Consider the following 18,983-nt stretch of genomic DNA (forward strand, 5'->3'; position numbering starts at 1 on the left):
GGACATAAGCAATCTTTCCTCTAAGCACCTTTGCTTCCTGGGTTGTAGAAAAGGCTAAAAAAAAAGTATGCACAGCACCATTATGGTCCTTTTAGGGTTCATCTAAATTAGGAACCTTAGACTGGAGATGCCACAGCTAAAGTCAGAGGGAGGCTTAAAGACACTGCTGGAAAAGATGCTCTTGTATCCACTCCATTTCACTAGGAAGGCATAGGTATGTGGACAATATGGTGCAGTCTGATTCAGATACACCTAGGTTCCAAGCTAGCCACTTAGCTCTGTGGCCAAGGCCAGCTTACTGAACTTTCTAGGCCACGGTTTTCAGCCACCAGATTGGGGCGCTGTTGGGAGAGGTTAAAAGTAAAACAGGATGGCGTCTCAGGCTCTTATACATAAAAGGGAAAAAAAGACAAATGTGAGACTAGTTTCTCCTACTAGCCTGTGAACTCTGTGAGAAGGCCCACCCCCGAGATCAACGTTATGCCACAAGGGCGACAACCTTTCCCGGTCGTGGAGCTTAACCTGACGTGGCGGGGCGGGACTTCCGGGAGGAGGCGGAAGCCGAGCTGTAGGCACCGGCAGGCAGGTGCGGCTGACACATCGGTGGTCGCCCCCGGCGCCGCGCAAGGCTAGGAGGCAAAGCAGGACCGGGTTCTGTTGCCATCTTCCCGGGTCCCCGCGACGAAGATTTCTATGCAAGGATGGCTCGGGGTGACCGGCGGCGCCGCGGAGCGCCGGCGGACGGACCGCGGACGGCAGAGAGGGCGGCTCGGGGAGGCCCCGTACGGCGGGATGGCCGGGGCGGCAGGGCCCGGGGCGCGGCTGGGGGCGCGGCTCTGGCCTTAGTGGTCCTGTCTCTGGCCCTGGGCCTGTCCGGCCGCTGGCTTCTGGCGTGGTACCGTTCGCGGCGGGCTGTCATGCTGCACTCCGCGCCGCCGGCGCTGCCTCCCGACTCTTCCAGCCCTACAGTGGCTCCGGACCTCTTCTGGGGCACCTACCGCCCTCACGTCTACTTCGGCATGAAGACCCGAAGCCCGCAGCCTCTCCTCACCGGTAACCTGGACCCGGGGCGGGCAGGCAGGCGGGCATTTAATCTGGGTGCCCCAGCTTCGCGCCAGATTAAGGGTGGTGAGGAGTGGATCAGGAGAGTTAGGAAGAGGGATGACCCTGAAGTAATCGGCGACCCAGAGGGACAAGAGCTCTCTCTTTGACTTACGTGGCCATTCTACCCCCAGGACTGATGTGGGCGCAGCAAGGCACCACCCCAGGGACCCCTAAGCTCAGGCACACGTGTGAGCAGGGGGACGGCGTGGGTCCCTATGGCTGGGAGTTCCACGACGGTGTCTCCTTCGGGCGGCAACACATCCAGGATGGGGCCTTAAGGCTCACCACTGAGTTCGTCAAGAGGCCTGGGGGTCAGCACGGAGGGGACTGGAGCTGGAGAGTGACTGTAGAGCCTCAGGTCAGGGCCCTCAGGACACCCCTCCCCCAGTCCAGACTTCCTCCACCCTTTCTTTGCTGCCTGCAAATGCAGGATAAAGTGGGGGTAAACAGAAGGGGCTCTGAGTTTGCTGCTTGCCTTAAACACTTGCCTGTATGACCATCTCTTTTTACTATCTTCTGAGCCTTGGTTTTCTCGTCTGTAAACTGTAAATAAAAATAGCACCTAATTCACAGAATTGTTAAGGATTAAAGGAAATACCAGTAATATGTAGAGTTCTTTGCACAGTACATGGCACAGAAGTACTATTATTTCCCAGAGCTGAGCATAGCTCTTTATCCCATCCCACTGGTGCTTCCTCTCAGTGACCCTTGACACTGCTAGATGTGTGTTGTTTTCACCTGCTGTCCCTTTCCCTAAGGCTGATTCTTGGGGGAATGCCTGCTAACCTAATGCTGTTTTTCTCTCCTCATTGGTCACCCAGGCCTCAGGTACTTCTGCCCTCCCTTTGGTGTCCCTGTTCTTCTATGTGGTAACAGATGGCAAAGAAGTCCTTGTGCCAGAGGTTGGGGCTAAGGGGCAGTTGAAGTTCATCAGTGGGCACACCAGTGAACTTGGTGACTTCCGCTTTACACTTCTGGCACCAACCAGTCCAGGAGATACCACCCCCAAGTATGGCAGGTAACTGGGGGAAGAGAGTGTGGGACGGTGGGAGGGGTGGTATGGATGCTGACTTAGTCTGATTTCCATCTCCTCAACCCTACCCTCTTTTCACCAGGCATCTCCCTTCTCACTAGGCTCCGTGTCCCCTGCATTGCCAAGACCCTCCCATCCTGACTCCTCATCAACCTCGTTTTTTATAATCCTCACCGCTTCCTCCTGCATAATATTTCCTGTTTATCTTCTTCCTTTCAAGCTACAATGTCTTCTGGTCCTCCAATCCAGGACTTCCCTTGCTGACAGAGATGGTGAAGAGTCGCCTAAATAACTGGTTTCAGCATCGGCCCCCAGGGGCTTCCCCTGAACGCTACCTCGGCTTGCCAGGATCTCTGAAGTGGGACGACAGAGGCCCAAGTGGGCAAGGACAGGGACAAGGGCAATTTTTGATACAACAGGTGACACTGAAAGTCCCCTGTTCTGTGGAGCTGGTGTTTGAATCAGGCAGCGCCCGGACAGGAGGCAGCCAAGCCCTAGAGCAGCTGGCAGGCAGCCTGCTGACCCACGCCCTCGAAAGCCATGCTGAAGCCTTTAGAGAGCGCTTTGAGAAGACTTTCCGGCTAAAGGAGAAGGGCCTGAGTCCTGAGGAGCAGGCTTTGGGTCAGGGTGCCCTCAGTGGCCTTCTTGGTGGGATTGGCTACTTCTATGGTCAGGGTCTGGTGTTGCCAGACATGGAGGTTGAGGGGTCTGAGCAGAAGGTGGACCCAGTCCTCTTTCCATCTGTCCCTCTTTTCACAGCAGTGCCCTCTCGGTCATTCTTCCCAAGAGGCTTCCTTTGGGATGAGGGCTTTCACCAGCTGGTGATCCAACGGTGGGATCCCCGGCTCACCCGGGAAGCCATAGGCCACTGGCTGGGGCTGCTTAATGCCAATGGCTGGATTGGGCGGGAGCAGGTGCTGGGGGATGAGGCCAGAGCCCGGGTGCCCTCAGAGTTCCTGGTGCAAAGGACAGCCCATGCCAACCCCCCAACCCTGCTTTTGCCCGTAGCCCACATGCTAGATGGTGGTGACCCTGCCGACTTGGCCTTCCTCCGCAGGGCCTTCCCTCGCCTGCGTGCCTGGTTCTCCTGGCTTCATCACAGCCAGGCCGGGCCAGTGCCACTATCTTACCGCTGGCGCGGCCGGGACCCAGCCTTGCCAACCCTACTAAACCCCAAGACGCTGCCTTCGGGGCTGGATGACTATCCCCGGGCTTCACACCCCTCAGCCAGTGAGCGGCACCTGGATCTGCGGTGCTGGGTGGCCCTAGGTTCCCGTGTGCTGATGCGGCTAGCAGAGCAGTTGGGAGAGGCTGAGGCAGCTGCAGAGCTGGGCCCACTGGCTGCCTCCCTGGGAGCAGAGGAGAGCCTGGATGAGCTGCATTGGGCCCCAGAGCTAGGAGTCTTTGCAGACTTTGGGAACCATACAAAAGCAGTGCAGCTGAAGCCTCGGCCCCCTCAGGGGCTGATGCGGGTGGTGGGCCGGCCCCACCCTCACTTACAGTATGTGGATGCCTTGGGCTACGTCAGTCTTTTCCCCTTTCTGCTGCGGCTGCTGGACCCCAATTCACCTCGCCTTGGACCCATGCTGGATGTTCTAGCTGATCAGCGTCAACTCTGGAGCCCCTTTGGTTTGCGCTCTCTTGCAGCATCCAGCCCCTTTTACAGCCAGCGCAATTCAGAGCATGATCCTCCCTACTGGCGAGGTGCTGTGTGGCTCAATGTGAACTACCTGGCACTGGGGGCTCTGCACTACTATGGGCACCTGGAGGGTCCCCACCAGGCTCGTGCTGCCAGGCTCCACGGAGAGCTCCGTGCCAATCTGGTGGGCAATGTGAGACGGCAGTACCAGGCCACAGGCTTCCTGTGGGAGCAGTACAGTGACCAGGATGGGCGAGGCATGGGCTGCCGCCCTTTCCAGGGCTGGACCAGCCTTGTCCTACTGGCCATGGCTGAAGACTACTGAAGGGGCGCGTGGGAGGGGAAGCCAGCCCCCTTATTCCACTCTGGACTAGAGGGACAGGTCTCTCACTTCTGCCCCTAGCTATTAGATACCAGTGCTTCAAACCCTCCTCAACTCATCTCAGGTGTCTCCTAAGTGACATCCCACATAGCCCTGGGGTGAATGTGAGTTCAGAGTCTTATTTTTCTAAATAAATGGGAAAACCATGCCAGACTCTATTGCTTTTACCAGCTTTCCCTCACCAAGAGGTCTTAACTCAGTCCAGGCCTTAGGGCTGCCTGCTCTCCTTCAGAGAAGGTGGAAAAAGTGGCCACTGACTGTCCCTTCCAAACCTAGTCAGGTCAAGTGCAATGCAGTCAGTCGAGCACTAGTCCACCCAAATCCACAAGCAGCTGGTTCACATCTCTTTAATGAGATCAAAGGCTCCTGTGTATGTCTTGAGGGACAGAGCTTGCACAGTCCCCCAAACACTGCCCTTCTCAGGACTCCAGCCTTTTCAGATTCTAGGAGGGCAGGGAGAAGCCAAGAACCCAGGGAGGTGGGAGCCGGGCTGTTTCTGGTGGGCAAGTAACCCACCCCCCGCCTCCCAAAATTGCTCATGGGATGTCCCCTTCACTGGAAGCCAGCCCCACAGGAGAGACTTGGGGGGCAGGATTTAGGGGCCGTGCACAAGGGGACTGGTCCTCCACCTCTTGTGAGGTGGCACTAACCCTAGCCTCCTTGACTGGCTCACCCTCGCTGGAGTCAGGACAAGGGCAGAGCTCAATACCTGAGTCACCAGTCAGGCGGCGATAGCGGCAGGAGGGGGGTGTGGGGGCAGGGCTCACTCCTGCCCCAAGCTCACCCTCCTGATGAGGAGGGGCACTCTGGTGGGAGGAAACGTCTTCCACGTTTGTTCCCTCGTGGCGGGCAGGACAGCTGGAAGCGGAGGAGCAGCAGGTGCACTGGCTGGAAGCAGTCGAGGGGCAGCCAGTGGCTGCAGTGTAAGGAGGCGGTGGTGTGCCTGGGCGGTGAACCACATCCTCATAGGCTGGGGGTTTGAAGGCGCTGAGGAGGCCTGCAGGAAAGAATGGTATGGTTGATAGAAGGCAACCAGGGGTGGGGTGGTGGCGTCTTTCCTATGAGGGAAAAGTGTGCTTTGAAATCTCTGAAAAGGGAGTGTGGAATGAACCAGGGTCCTGGTTTGGGAGGGACCACTGAGAGGCCAGAGCCTCAAGTCACTCACGAAGGTCAAGCAGTGAGCCAGCAGGGACAGGGCCAGCCCCATGGCATGCCCCATGGTAGGCCAACAAGTTGATCTCACGCTGCCGCTGCTGCTGCTGCAGCCGGAGTTTAGCTCGTCGATGGCGGAAGGCGCAACAGCAGCTAAAGAGAATGAGGACAGTCCAGAGCAGCCAGAACCCTGCAGGAGGCGAGGAGGAAGAGACTTAGATACCTCCTGTGCAGAGAAGGGTCCTTGAAGGCTGAAGTCCAAAGGCGGGTGGGCAGAAGAACAAAAGAAGAGCCCCCTTGAAGACTCACACCAGAGCTCATAGTAGTACGTGCAGCAGCCAGTCTCCCCACAGCAGTGACCACTCTCACAGAGGTAGGGCTGGTTGTTCACTCCTGGGCACAGCTCTCGAAGCTGGGAGCAAGGAAGCACTTAAAACAAAGGGAGATTCCAGCCCAAGGCACTGTCCACCCCCACCCCCTGCATACACATACACAATCCCATCCTGTGAGCCAAGTTTAGCTCAGAAATCTATGGGGAGAGGAAAAAGTGATGTTGAAAGGAGTGTTCAAATATCTGAAGGGCTGCCAACATGGAAGAGGATTTGGAATAGCAAGAATCAGTCTAGAGACTAAGAGGCAAGGTGTGGGCATACAAAGAGGCAGATTGCAGCTCTGCATATAGGAGACCTCTCATATTCAAGCCTGGCTCCCTAGGGTGTTTAATGTTAAAGGAGTGTTTTGGCAGAAGTCCGAAGACTGGGCTATCTCAAAGTCTCAGACGATGGGTAAGGGGTTTAGGTAATTTCCTAAGCTGTTTTCATTGTCATTTCCTGTGGTCTGCCAATCCCCACTCCTAAGCTGGATCTTTCCACCCCTGGGTCTCAGGCTTCCTAGGGTAGAGGAGGAACAATGAGAGACCCAGAGCAGGGTTCCCAACCAGATGGGATTGCTGTGGATGATAAAGGATGGCATCCAGGGCGTGATTCTGGGTTCCATCTCTTCTCCAAATTGCTCCCTCAAGAGAAGACGCTGCCAGACTCTGTTATGACAATAGGCACATAGAAAAACATCACAAATAACTGTTGCAAGACAGAAGGAACCTCCCTGGGGCCTCACTATGCCTCTGGTCACTGGAGAGCCACTGCAAGCTTCCACTGCAGCTAAGGGATGGGATCTACGAAGCTGCAGGCAAAAGTCAACAGCACTTACATTACAAAGTTTACACAGAGTAGAAAGGCCGTATCTAGGAATTTCACAGTACCTTTGGCTCTGAGAGTTCCTCCGCCACCCGCCAAAAGGCGGAGGCAAGGAATGGGGAAGGAGAAATAAATGGCTGTCGTGATAGGCTTTTGGAGCTGTTGGGATACCTGCTGTTGCCGCACCCGAAGTGCCCCCCAGGCCTCCTCGCTGCCGTTCCCGCCGGTAGCCCGAGCCATTCCTCCACCTACAGCTCCCTGAAGACCACAGTCTCCTCTACCGCCAGCTGCCCCGCCCCTGCCACCTCTAACTCCACCGCCATGGTCCCTGCCCGGCCCATCTTCGCTGCCGCCACCATCACTCTGCGACCGGACCTTCCATCCAGCGAGAGCTCTGCCAACTAGCACCCAGGTTGTTCCGTCCCACCAATCCGCATCACTCTCGGACAGATGGGCCAATAGGAAAGATCACAGGCTTCTCCCTGTAACCAATCTACAGCAGCACCTCCGCCACTCTCCCAGACAACAGGAGCTTGACAGACAAAGAGTGGGGAAGGTTCGACCCATGGCTGTGACTGACAGCGACAACAGCCAATATGGAAAACAGAACAGGGTTTGCGTTATCAACCAATGAACGGCCGCCTGGGACAGCAAAGTTCCCGCTGACTGGCTTGAGCCCTATTTTCTGGATGACGCCAAACACTTGACCACGCCAGGTAATCCCATTAGGAGCCGCGGAGTCCAAGGAGTCTGCTGGAGTCTGGGTGGGCGCTGACCGGCTACCATTCTGGGGCCTGGTGAACGATTCCCGGCACCAATGCAAGCAGCGGGCGTGGGGGAAGAGGGCAAGCTGTGTGTTTGGGGAATTGGCCTACCCGTACTCCATTCCCCCAATTCTGTACAAGTCAAGGCACTGGATGAAATTTAATAAGGTGGGGAGGACACTGAAAACAAGGGGCAGAGGAGAAGGCACAGAGTCCAGATTGTGGGGGGTGGGGGTGGGGGGCTTAAGTAGCCAGAAGTGGGGATCCGGGGCCCTCAGGCCCACCTAGCCGCATCTGCAAATTGATGCGATAGCACTGAAGGCTGCAGAGTGCCTGGCCCGTGCGCGAGCAGGCATAGCGGCGCGGATGGGGACAGCCGGGGACAGAGCATCGAGGAGGTGGGCCAGATGGGGATGGCCGCTGAGACACAGGCGCGGGGGCAGGGATGCCAGGCGGGAAGGAGAGGGTGGAACCCTGTGCCCCGCTGCTGTAGCGCACCATGGGGGCTGGGGCCACCGCCCGCCCTCCCCGCCGCTCGCCCCGGGAGGCCCCTCGGCCTCCCCGCCCACTGGGCGCCGCAGTCTTGGTGAGGCGCTCGATAGTCTGGTTCTTGTGCTCCTCGGCCCGCCGAGCTGCCTGCAGCCGCCTCTTCCGTGCCCGCTCCTCACGCTTCAGCAGCATTTCTTCGGTGAGAGCGGGGGCCGGGCAGCCCCCAGCCACAGGTAGTGACAGCATCGGGGAAGGCTGACTTCGAGCCTTCTGCAGCAGAGCTCGCTAGGGAGATATGGAGATGTCAGCAAATCAAGAAGGGAGTTCTGCCGGAACGAGGGAGGGGGGAAATGGGGACACGGAAAGCAGGGTCTTGAAGAGCAGGCCTTGAGAAAAGAGTCAAATGGGCACAGTCTCTAGGAGCCTTTCATACTGCCTCCTCTCAGGTCTCCAGACTTTCAGCTTTAGATCCTTGATCCTCAAGGACAAATGCTTTAGTAACGTTACCTTCCTGCCCTGAGTCCCAAAACTCGGTCCTAGTTCTCTGGAGGCTTTTTTGTTGTTTTCAGTCTTTGAATCCCAATGGATAGCATCAACTGGATAATTGCTCAAGTCAAAAACTCAGGGTTATCCTTGATTCCTTCCTTCCCCAACAAGTGTCTGTTTCCTAAATATATCCAGAATCCATCTGGTTTCTCCAACTCATTTCACCTTGGTTCAAGCCACCACCATCTCTTACCTGACTACTTCAATAGCTTCTTAACTGGTCTTGCTTCTATCGTTTACCACCACTAAGAAACCAAAGTAATCTACTGAAATATAAACCAAACATATCACTTCTCTGCATACCACCTTGTTGTCACAGTCACATTTATTCTTCTCCTTGGCCATAATTAGGCATGTTCCACTCTCAGGGTCTTTGCCCCTGCTGGTCTCTCTGCCTGGAAAGCTTCTCTGGTATTGGAAACATTATATTTTTAGAGAGGTCTTTCCAAACTACCCTATCTAATGTTGTTTGTTTTCTGCTTTCTATTTCATCACCCTATTTTTGTTATAAACATTCCAGTTTTTCAAAATTATTTACTACACAAGAATACTAGCTCCATGAGAACAGAAACCTTGTCTGTCTTTTCTCCACTGCTGATATCCCTGCTGCCTTGCAAAGTTCTCCAGACGTGGAAAGCTCTCAGTATCAATTTGGCAAACGAATAAAGAATGAACCTACTCACCTGCCGAGCGGTGAGCAGCCGTTCATTGATCTCCTTTTTGAGATCTCCATTGTCATCCAGCTCCCCCTTCTCCAAGGCATCCAGCCACCTCTGTTCTTCCTCTTCCTCCTGACCTCCTAACCCCCCGGACAGGTCCCGCAGTGGGGAGGGGGACAGATTACTGTCTTCATCTGAAAAGTAAAGTTGGAGAGCTAAAAGTAGAATTGTTCAGATTGGGAAACTTAATTTGGCCAAGTTAATACTGGGACACACAAAATTTTCACCTTCCTCAGAACGAACCCTCTTCCCTTAACCAGGTATAATGAGAAACCCAGTTTCCCCACCTCTAGATCCTTCTCACCCAGCCAGGCACGGTACTGCTCAAGGGGGACTCCTTCCACAGGTTCCTCTTCATTGTCCACAACCATAAGGGGAGAGGGTGAGCGAGGACCTTCAGGGATCACAGTGAAGGTAGGAACACTGCAGAGAAGCAACCACTCTGTAAGGTGAGCAATCGTCTCCTCCTGCTCAGTACATCTAGTCTTCCCTACGCCCTCTTGGGTTCTTGCTACATTAACCTGGGCCCTGAAGTCACAGCATCCATTCTCTGTTTTCTGAAAACTGCAGCCAGTTTCTCCTACCTTCTGTCTCTGCCTGCTTCTAAAGTCCCCCAAGTAAAACCTTGGTTCTCTTGGCCTCACCTCTTGGTGCCCAAGACCTGCCCGCCCAACTTGATTTTGAGTTTGAGCTGGGGCTTGGCAGGAGACTGCTGCGTTGGCCCAGCCTCCTCTTCCTGGTAGTGTTTTTTCTTGTGTTTCTTCTTGTGTTTCTTGTGCTTTTTCTTGTGCACTCCGTGGCCGTGGGCACCCGCTAGACTCAACTCCAGGGCTTCCCCTGCAGAAGGAGAGCCTGTCAAAGATGTATGGGAGGGGCAAGAAAAGCCCAGTACCCCGAAGGGTCCTATTGTTGCCGCGGTATTCTGGTATTACCAAAACAGCCCCACCTTTTTGCTTCCCACCTGTGGCGAAGTACCCGGGGGAAGCTCGAAGGAGCACGAAAGAGACTGCTTTTATGCGAAGGCCAGACTTGCCTTATGGATCCACGCTTACCAGGCTCAGGGGCCTCCATAGCCCCAGAGGTGCTCCCGCGCCGCCACAGCTTACTCATGGGGCCCTGCGAGGAAAGGGGGCTGTAAATAGTCGAAACACATTCAGACATACCTTTTCCGCCCCGCGGAAGAACTTATCCCAGCAAATAAACGGGTACTTCCGGGGCGTAGGAACCATGCTTGTGCGGGGCACGCTTTGCGACTAAAATGCTCCAGGAGAAACAAGGGTCCTTCCAACAATAGTTCCGACTCTTTGAGGCCGGGAGGGTTTTCCGCTCGCCCCGCAGCCCCACAATCGAGATCAGAGCTCAGCGCCAGAGATTGAATTATTATTAGACGCAAGGGTGATGAACGTATCTGTATGTTCCGGACCAAATTCGGGGCTAGGCAATGATAATACAAAGATAAATATGAATACTCCTCTCTGCCTTTGAGGAGCTTACAGTTTGGTGGAGGAGCACGAAACAATTTGCCAGCAAAATGAAGGAGGGCTTAACAGCACAAGTGCCCTACAAGGTGGGCAGATGGTATTTAAGCCTCAATTCTTTATCAGTAGAGAAGTGGGTAGATGAATTATGGTACAAGCTAAGAGTTGATCGGTAATTGATAAGATAGACGTGGGATTTAGATCCTAGTGGGTAATAGTATTGGAAACAATCTAAAGAAAAACCAAAATTGGTACAGGGATTTGGTACACCATAGTGGGAAGCTGTCAATGGCACCCCACTCCAGTACTCTTGCCTGGAAAATCCCATGGACCGAGGGGCCTGGTGGGCTGCAGTCCATGGGGTCGCTAGGAGTCGGACACGACTGAGCGACTTCACTTTATTTTTTCACTTTCATGCATTGGAGAAGGAAATGGCAACCCACTCCATTGTTCTTGCCTGGAGAATCCCAGGGACTGGTGGGCTGCCATCTATGGGGTCGCACAGAGTTGGACACGCCGGAAGCGACTTAGCAGCAGCAGCAGCAGCAGTGGGAAGCTGTGGTGCTATTAAAAGAAATGGGGCCCCAGAAAGTTACCCAAAAAACTGGTGACAGCAGTCCAATGGATGGTTGGGAGAACAAGGGTGAAGGGAGACTTATTCTTCCTAATATACCCTTTTGTGCCTATTGAACTTTGTATAAAACGTGTGTAAGATAACCCATGTCTCAGTGGTAAAGAATTCACCAGCCAGTGCAGGAGACGCAGGAGACTTGGGTTCCATCCCTGGGTTGGGACGATCCCCTGGAGGAGGAAATGGCAACCCACTCCAGTATTCTTGCCTGGAAAATTCCACCGACAGAGGAGCCTGATGGGCTGGAGTCCATGAAGTCACAAAGAATCCGACAGGACTGAGCACGCAAGTGCGCGCACGCATAAAACGTGTGTTTTACTAATTTTAAAAAAAGGAACAAGGTAGATCTATATGTGCTGACATACGGAATAAGAAAAGCAAATTTCAAGATGAGGTGATTCCATTTTATGAGACTGAGGCGCTACCTACTGCCCTAATGAAGCACCTGTTATTCCATTTTTAAAAGGCATAATATGCTACTACATTCCTAGAAAAAACTAAGGAATGTATACTAAATGGTTAATGGTGATTATCTTTGAAACTTAGAGTTGGGGAACTTTCACTATCTAGATCTGTAGTGAGTTTTCTTACTTTTTTTTTTTTCTTTTAAAATATTCCTTAGTATTTTGTGTAATGAATTTTCTTACAGCCAATATATATCACATAAAAAGCACTATACATGTAGTGTATAGATATATACATGGGATACATGTCTGAACAGAGTAGCAATAGTGAACAAAGTAAGGGAAGAACTGACTCAAGAAATATTTCATTAATGAAATTTAAAGGAACTGATAAACAATTGTATATGAGAATTCAGGAAGAAATCAATATAGTATAGTGATTGAGAATGAACTTTGGAGTCAGACAAGCCTATTATCAAATTCCAGTTTATTGGCTATGTAACCTTGGGTTCACAGTTATTTAAGTTCTCTGAACCTCGTATTCCAGCTTTGTAAAATGGAATGAAGTAGGATCTAGTTCGGAGAAGGCAACGACACCCCACTCCAGTACTCTTGCTTGGAAAATCCCATGGACAGAGGAGCCTGATGGGCTGCAGTCCATGGGGTCTCGAAGAGTCAGACACAACTGAGCGACTTCACTTTCACTTTTCACTTTCATGCACTGGAGAAGGAAATGGCAACCCACTCCAGTGTTCTTGCCTGGAGAATCCCAGGGACGGGGGAGCCTGGTGGGCTGCCGTCTATGGGGTCGCACAGAGTTGGGCACGACTGAAGTGACTTAGCAGCAGCAGCAGGATCTAGTTCATAGTGATAGTGAGGTAGCAGTGAGTGGTGGCATGAAGTACATTCTTAATTTCCTGCCCAGGAACTGAACTTGGGTAGCTTGGATGAGAACCGGGAATCCTAGCCACTGGAGCAGCAAGGGCCAGAAGCTAAAAGCTATTTTTCCCTGGATCTTTGCCCCCAGTGAAAAAATGCATTTATCACAGAGGCAGAAACTGTAAATGCAGGTACAAAATTTATTATTAGAGACATAGTACAACAACAACAAGTGGGAGAGAAAACAGAGAAACAATGTGTTTAGATGAGCTAGAAGCAAAACAGAGAGAAAGGGTGTGGACATCCTCCCTAGAGAGGAGGAGGAGCGCAGTAAAGAGGTTAAGTCATTTATATAGGTCAGTTCTGCTGGGCCTTTGTCTTCTTTTGGCCAATTATCTGGTTTCTTTTTCCACACCTGAGCTACCCTGGGACCCTTTCCTGGGTGCTCACGCACCCCTCAGCCAAGATGGCTCTCAAAGTGAAGGCTTCTGAAAGGAGCAAGGCTCATTATGGCCTGGAGTTATACCTTGGCTTTTGACCCACAAGGAGCCTTTCTGCCTATGTGTGGTGTCTTCCTTGTCCCCAAAATGGGGGGAGCAGAGATCCCTTAATCCTTGACTCAAACAGGATTTTGCCCCTCTTTGTCCTTGCATGACTATTACCTTGATTATTGCCATGACTATTACCTTAAGATGTTTACAAGAGACAAACACTGGCTATTTATCCTGTTTCTGTTGTTACTTCCATTTCGGAGACCAAACAGGAGGTTGATTGTAAATGCTTAACTGGAGCCCATCTATCTCTTATCTCAGAAAACGCTAACAGTTTTAAGTATCCAACCCGAAGCCCACTTATTTGTGCCCCGTGAAATGCAAACAGGAGGCCAGTTGTAAATATCTAGCCTGAAGCCCATCTATTTCCTACGTCAGAAGGGCTCTTTCAAGGAATAAAGCAAATCGAGAATGCAAAATATGTAGGATAGTATCTTGACATAGTAGATATTCAATAAGCATACAACCACAATAATAAGTGACTTCTACATTTCTAGCCCAAGTATTAGAGAGAAATAATATTTTTAATACAGAAGAGAACATAAGAAGAGAAGTAAAAAGAAAACCATTTAGTGTCACCTAAGGTGAACTTAAAGTGCATGTGAAAAGTCAAAACTATAATGAGGTATCACCTCACACCCGTCAGAATGACCATCATCAAAAAATCTACAAACAATAATTGCTGGAGAGGGTGTGGAGAAAAGGGAACCCTCCTACACTGTTGGTAGGAATGTAAACTGGTACAACCACTATGGAGAACAGTATGGAAATTACTTAAAAACCTAAAATAGAGCTACTGTATATGACTCAGCAACTCCACTCCTAGGCATATGTCCAGAGAAAACCAGAATTCTAATGGATGCATGCTCCCTGATGTTCATTGCAGCACTATTTACAATAGCCAGGACTTGGAAGCAAACTAAATATCCGTCAACAGAGGAATGGAGAAGGAAGATGTGGTACATATATTCAATGGAATATTATTCAAGATATAAAAAGGAACAAAACACTGCCACTTGCATAGATGTGGATGGACCTGGAGAGTCAATTCAAAAAGAAAAACAAATATTGTATAATATTTCTTACATGTGGAATCTAGAAAAATGGTACAGATGAACTACTTGCAAAGCAGAAATAGTCATGGATGTAGAGAACAAACTTACAGTTACCAAGCGGAGAAGGAGGATGAATTGGGAGATTGGGATTGACATATATACACTACTATGTAGAAAATAGATAACTAATGAAAACCTACTGTATAGCACAGGGAATTATACTCAGTGCTCTGTGGTGACCTCAATGGGAAGGAAACCTAAAAAAGAATGGATATGTGTATAGGTAGAGCTGATTGACTTTGCTGCACAGCAGAAACTAACACAACATTGTAAAGCAACCATACTCTTAACAAAAATTAATACAAATAAAAGAAAGGGCATGTGAGAATGCCCACATGGAGATGGAATACTGAGAAGAGAAGTCTTCTTCTCTTCACAGAAGGTGTGAGCTGGGGTGTCATCAGCACTGGAAATGCTAAGAGATGGGAATAGATGAGACCTTCCAGAATGAGCAGATGAAGAGGAAAGGACCAGGAACAAACCCAAGTGGGCATCAGTCTTGAACAGACTGGCAGAGGGGGAAGGCAGGGCTGAGAAGAGGTCAAAGGGGCAATAAAGGCACCCAAGATCAGAGATTGTCAGCAGACAAAGACTATGATGAGCTCTGTACAGTTTTGCAGAGCCTAGGTTGAGCTCCAAGAAGAGGATGCATTGTAGCAACACGTGAAGACAATAGTCCTGTATCACCAGGAGTTAAAGTGTAGTTAGTATTTGTCAAACATATTAGAGTTTATAACCTGCTTTCGTATTCCTTCCCTTCCTTGAGCCCATGGCAGCTCTATCAGGGAGATGCTATTGTTCCCTCATGAGGAAACTGAGGCTTAGAAGGGTTAAATGATGTGGCCAGAGTCACATAGTTAAGAAGCGGCAGAACCAGCATCAAACAGAGACTTCCTGACACTAGGCCCAGTGGTGTTTCCTCAACATCCTGATGCCCAGCAGGGAGGAAGTGGTGACAGTAAGCAGCTATGGGCTTCATTATTTTGTTTTGTTTTTAGTTTTGCTTTGTTTAGTGTCGGAGAGATTTGAGCAGGTTTGTAGGCTGAAAGGAAGAACTTTGTCCTTCTGAAAAAGTTCTTAGCTTTAATTTTTTAGATATTTTTGGGGGACATGATTTCAAAAGTTACAGAAAAGTTGCAAGAAGACTACAAAGAACTCGCTTAGCTTCTTAAATCAAATTCTACCATCATTAACATTTACCATTTCTTCCCCTTCCTCTCCATTATCATTACTCCTCTTCTGATCATTCTGAGAGCAAGTTGCAGACATGATGCCATTTCACCTCTAAATATTTCATTGTGTATTTTCCTCAAATATAAGTACATGATTCTATAACCTTTTTGCAACCCTCCCAATCAGGAAATTAACACTGATACAATACTACCATCCTATCCATGGATCCCATTCAAATTTCACCTACTGCCCAATGTCTCCTTTTCCTTTCTAGGTTGGAATTCAAATCCACAGTCCTACATTACAATTCCTTGTCATATGTCTTTGATCTGCTTTAATCTGCTAGACCATTTCCTCACTCCTTCCTTATCTTTCGTGACCTTGACAGTTTTAAACAGTGCAAGCCTTTGATTCTGTAGTATGTCCCTCAACCTGGACCATCTGGTGTTTCCTCAAGTCAAGACTTAAGTTTTTGGCAGGAGTGCTACTCAAAAAATATTTCACTGTGTTCTTCTCAGTGTATCACATCAGGAAGTACAGGACATCAGCTTATTCCACTGATGATGCTAACCTTAATCACCTGTTCAAGGTGGTGTCTGTCAGTTTTTTCCACTGTAAAGTCACCATTTTCTTTTTTTTTTTTTTCATTATTTATTTTAAATTTATTTTAAATTTGGCCATGCCGTGTGGCTTTCAGGATCTTAGGTCCCTGACCAGGGATTAAACTTGGGCTCCAGCAGTGAAAGTGCCAAATCCTAACCACTGGGATGCCAGGGAATTCCCAAACTCACCATTTTCAACACTTCACTGAGTGTTTTCTGGGGAAATACTCTGCAACTACTCTGATATGCTATCCCCCATCAAACTTCCACCCACGCAGTGTAATATCCATTGATGAATACTGTACGAATCAATTCTACTGTAATAATTGCCAAGAGGCATTCTACTTCCGTTATTCCATCTACATTTGTTAGTTGGTGTTCTGTAGTGAAGTGCAGTTTTCTCTTCTCCTTACATTCGGTTACATTAGTGTTTATTATATCAGTATGGATTCTCATTTCAGTCAATGAGTTGTAAATCCGTTACTATTATTATTTATTTTGATGCTTAAATTTGTCCCAGATTTGGTCAGTGGACATTTATTTAAGATGGTTTCTATATTCTTCTCCCATATCTTCATCATTCCCTGAGCACTTTTTACTTCCCAGCACTACAAAATATTTGGATCTTATCTTGTACTCTCCCTGGATAAGGGGTGGGAACCCTTGGGAGGCCAGGCATTGGGAATATATGGCTGAGGTTATGCTGAGCCCAGTTGGTTCCAGATGGCAGCTGGATAACATGGCAGCAGTAGATTGAAGAGGCAGTGGTGCCCTAAAGAGGTGGTAGTGTCATGGGCAGTGGGTTCGTAGAGATTCCCATGGAGGCAGAGCAGGGTAGTGACTGGAGCCCCTGAGTTCCTAGCACGGTGGGGTGTGAAGTCATGAAGCACTACGTGCCCCACTCAGTTAGGCTGGTCTCGACAGGCTTGGACAATAACTACAAGGAGCCAGAGAGGAAAGGCAGGGGCCAGAGATCAGCTGGCGGCGGGCCATGCAGGTGGCAGATCAGCCCCAGGGCACCTAGCAGCAGCAGTGAGGCTGGGGAGCTCTATGCTCCTGGGCATCCTCCAACCTTGGCTCCAGCCTTCCTTGGACCCCCTTCCTGGAAACTCCAGTAGGACCTTTGCCCTGGCCCCTGGCAAAGGTTTACATGCTCAGTGAGGACCAGCAGTGGGTCAACCAGGGCGCTGGACATGTCCTCCAGCTACATGGAGTGGCTGAAGGGCATATCCCTGCTAGTCAGGGCCTGAAAAAATGTGGTCCACTGGAAAAAGGAATGGCAAACCACTTCAGTATTCTTGTCGTGAGAACCACATGAACACAATGAAAAGGCAAAAAGATACGACACTGGAAGGTGAGCCCCCCCCAGGTGGGTAGGTGTCCAATATGCTACTGGGGAAGAGTGGAGAAATAGTTCCATAAAAATCAAGAGGCTGGCCTAAAGTGGAAATGTCACTCAATTGTGGATGCGTGTGGTGGTGAAAGTAAAGTCCATTGCTATAAACAACAATATTGCATAGGAACCCAAAATGTTAGGTCCATGAATCAAGGTAAATTGGATGTGGTCAAGCAGGAGATGCAAGAGTGAACACTGACATCTTAGGAAGCAGTGAACTAACTAAAATGGATGAGAATGGGTGAGTTTAATTCAGATGACCATTATATCTACTACTGTGGGCAAGAATCCTTTAGAAGAAATGGAGTAGCCCCCATAGTCAACAAAAGAGTCCAGAATGCAGTACTTGGGTGCAGTCTTTTTTTTTTTTTTTTACTTTACAATATTGTATTGGTTTTGCCATACATCAACATGCATCCACCACGGGTATACACGTGTTCCCCATCCTGAACCCCCCTCCCACCTCCCTCCCCATACCATCCCTCTGGGTCATCCCAGTGCACCAGCCCCAAGCTTCCTGTATCCTGCATAGAACCTGGACTGGTGATTCATTTCTTATATGAAATTATACATGTTTTAATGCCATTCTCCTAAATCATCCCCCCCTCCCTCTCCCACAGAGTCCAAAAGACTGTTCTATACATCTGTGTCTCTTTTGCTGTCTCGCATACAGGGTTGTCGTTACCATCTTTCTAAATTCCATATATATGCGTTATTAGTGTTTTTCTTTCTGGTTTATTTCAGTCTGTATAATAGGCTCCAGTTTCATCCACCTCATTAGAACTGATTCAAATGTATTCTGGATAAGAAAGCTGTGGTACATATACACAATGGAGTATTACTCGGCCATTAAAAAGAATACATTTGAATCAGTTCTAATGAGGTGGATGAAACTGGGTGCAGTCTTAAAAACGACAGAACGATCTCTGTTCATTTCCAAGGCTAACCATTCAACCTCACAGTAATCCAAGTCTATGCCCCAGGCACTAATGCTAAAGAAGCTGAAGTTGAATGGTTCTATGAAGACCTACAAGATCTAGAACTAACACCAAAAAAAAAAAAAAAAGTCCTTTTCATCATAGGGGACTAGAATGCAAAACAGTAAGTCAAGAGATACCTGGAGTAACAGGCAAGTTTGGCCTTGGAGTACAAAATGAAGCAGGGCAAAGACTAACAGAGTTTTGGCAAGAGAATGCACTGGTCATAGCAAACACTTTTTTTCCAACAATACAAGAGACGACCCTACACATGGACATCACCAGATGGTAAATACTGAAATCAAATCGATTGTATTCTTTGCAGCCAAAGATGGAGAAGCTTGATACAGTCAGCAAAAACAAGACCTGGAGCTGACTGTGGCTCAGATCATCAGCTCCTTACTGCAAAATTTAAGCTTAAATCGAACAAAGTAGGGAAAGCCACTAGGTCAGTGAGTGAGTGAGTGAAGCTGTTCAGTCGTGTCCGACTCTGCGACCCTGTGGACTGTAGCCCACCAGGCTCCTCTGTCCATGGGATTCTCCAGGCAAGAATACTGGAGTGGGTTGCCATTTCCTTCTCCAGGGGATTTCCCAACCCAGGGATCGAACCCAGGTCTCCCACATTGCAGGCGGACGCTTTAATCTCTGAGCCACCAGGGAAGCCAGGTCAGTGATGTATGATCTAAATCAAATCCCTTATTATTATGCAGGAGAAGTGACAAATAGATTCAAGGGATTAGATCTGGTAGAGTG

The 18,983-nt window shown here is 49.7% G+C and overlaps 4 protein-coding genes across 5 annotated transcripts in view; 2 read left to right on the forward strand and 2 right to left on the reverse strand.

Annotated features, from left to right (window-relative positions):
• The first annotated feature begins 546 nt into the window (after positions 1 to 546).
• MOGS (mannosyl-oligosaccharide glucosidase) lies at positions 547 to 4,311 on the forward strand. The gene is made up of 4 exons (XM_027554815.1): positions 547 to 1,053; positions 1,236 to 1,462; positions 1,926 to 2,122; positions 2,358 to 4,311. Exons 1-4 carry the CDS (start codon positions 702 to 704, stop codon positions 4,099 to 4,101), a joined length of 2,520 nt encoding a protein of 839 aa, XP_027410616.1. The 5' UTR covers positions 547 to 701; the 3' UTR covers positions 4,102 to 4,311.
• Positions 4,312 to 4,489: 178 nt separating this feature from the next.
• WBP1 (WW domain binding protein 1) lies at positions 4,490 to 7,150 on the reverse strand. Of its 2 annotated transcripts, XM_027554829.1 has the most exons (5): positions 6,678 to 7,038; positions 6,248 to 6,349; positions 5,620 to 5,722; positions 5,324 to 5,500; positions 4,490 to 5,155 (listed from the first exon to the last, which is right to left on the reverse strand). In XM_027554829.1, the coding sequence occupies exons 1-5, from the start codon at positions 6,744 to 6,746 to the stop codon at positions 4,695 to 4,697; spliced, it is 912 nt and encodes a 303-aa protein (XP_027410630.1). In that variant the 5' UTR covers positions 6,747 to 7,038; the 3' UTR covers positions 4,490 to 4,694. The 2 variants fall into 2 exon arrangements, with proteins under 2 accessions (XP_027410630.1, XP_027410632.1); XM_027554831.1 differs by lacking the exon at positions 6,248 to 6,349 and having other exon boundaries at positions 6,678 to 7,150.
• A 47-nt stretch (positions 7,151 to 7,197) lies between these two features.
• Positions 7,198 to 18,983, forward strand: part of RTKN (rhotekin) — a 31,004-nt gene continuing 19,218 nt past the window's right edge. The window contains exon 1 of the mRNA XM_027554824.1: positions 7,198 to 7,222. The gene's annotated coding sequence lies outside the window, so the exon portion shown is untranslated. The remainder of the gene's footprint in view (positions 7,223 to 18,983) is intronic.
• Positions 7,417 to 10,188, reverse strand: INO80B (INO80 complex subunit B). Its single transcript, XM_027554825.1, has 5 exons — positions 10,077 to 10,188; positions 9,669 to 9,861; positions 9,329 to 9,447; positions 8,989 to 9,158; positions 7,417 to 8,044 (listed from the first exon to the last, which is right to left on the reverse strand). The coding sequence occupies exons 1-5, from the start codon at positions 10,183 to 10,185 to the stop codon at positions 7,514 to 7,516; spliced, it is 1,122 nt and encodes a 373-aa protein (XP_027410626.1). The 5' UTR covers positions 10,186 to 10,188; the 3' UTR covers positions 7,417 to 7,513.

This window comes from Bos indicus x Bos taurus, chromosome 11, assembly GCF_003369695.1.
Source record: "Bos indicus x Bos taurus breed Angus x Brahman F1 hybrid chromosome 11, Bos_hybrid_MaternalHap_v2.0, whole genome shotgun sequence".
Lineage (NCBI taxonomy): Eukaryota > Metazoa > Chordata > Mammalia > Artiodactyla > Bovidae > Bos > Bos indicus x Bos taurus.

What these genes read in the sequence shown, in the direction of transcription:
- MOGS (XM_027554815.1), top strand. Translation starts at nt 702, where the DNA reads ATGGCTCGGGGTGACCGGCGGCGCCGCGGAGCGCCGGCGGACGGACCG. An exon ending in GAGTGACTGTAGAGCCTCAG is followed by an intron (nt 1,463 to 1,925) that starts GTCAGGGCCCTC and finishes TTGGTCACCCAG; the next exon opens with GCCTCAGGTACTTCTGCCCT. An exon ending in ACCACCCCCAAGTATGGCAG is followed by an intron (nt 2,123 to 2,357) that starts GTAACTGGGGGA and finishes CTTCCTTTCAAG; the next exon opens with CTACAATGTCTTCTGGTCCT.
- WBP1 (XM_027554829.1), bottom strand. Translation starts at nt 6,746, where the DNA reads ATGGCTCGGGCTACCGGCGGGAACGGCAGCGAGGAGGCCTGGGGGGCA. An exon ending in ATCCACAGCAATCCCATCTG is followed by an intron (nt 5,723 to 6,247) that starts GTTGGGAACCCT and finishes CCTTGCTCCCAG; the next exon opens with CTTCGAGAGCTGTGCCCAGG. An exon ending in GTACTACTATGAGCTCTGGT is followed by an intron (nt 5,501 to 5,619) that starts GTGAGTCTTCAA and finishes CGCCTCCTGCAG; the next exon opens with GGTTCTGGCTGCTCTGGACT.
- INO80B (XM_027554825.1), bottom strand. Translation starts at nt 10,185, where the DNA reads ATGTCTGAATGTGTTTCGACTATTTACAGCCCCCTTTCCTCGCAGGGC. An exon ending in TATGGAGGCCCCTGAGCCTG is followed by an intron (nt 9,862 to 10,076) that starts GTAAGCGTGGAT and finishes CTCCTTCTGCAG; the next exon opens with GGGAAGCCCTGGAGTTGAGT. An exon ending in CAGGTCTTGGGCACCAAGAG is followed by an intron (nt 9,448 to 9,668) that starts GTGAGGCCAAGA and finishes GCTTCTCTGCAG; the next exon opens with TGTTCCTACCTTCACTGTGA.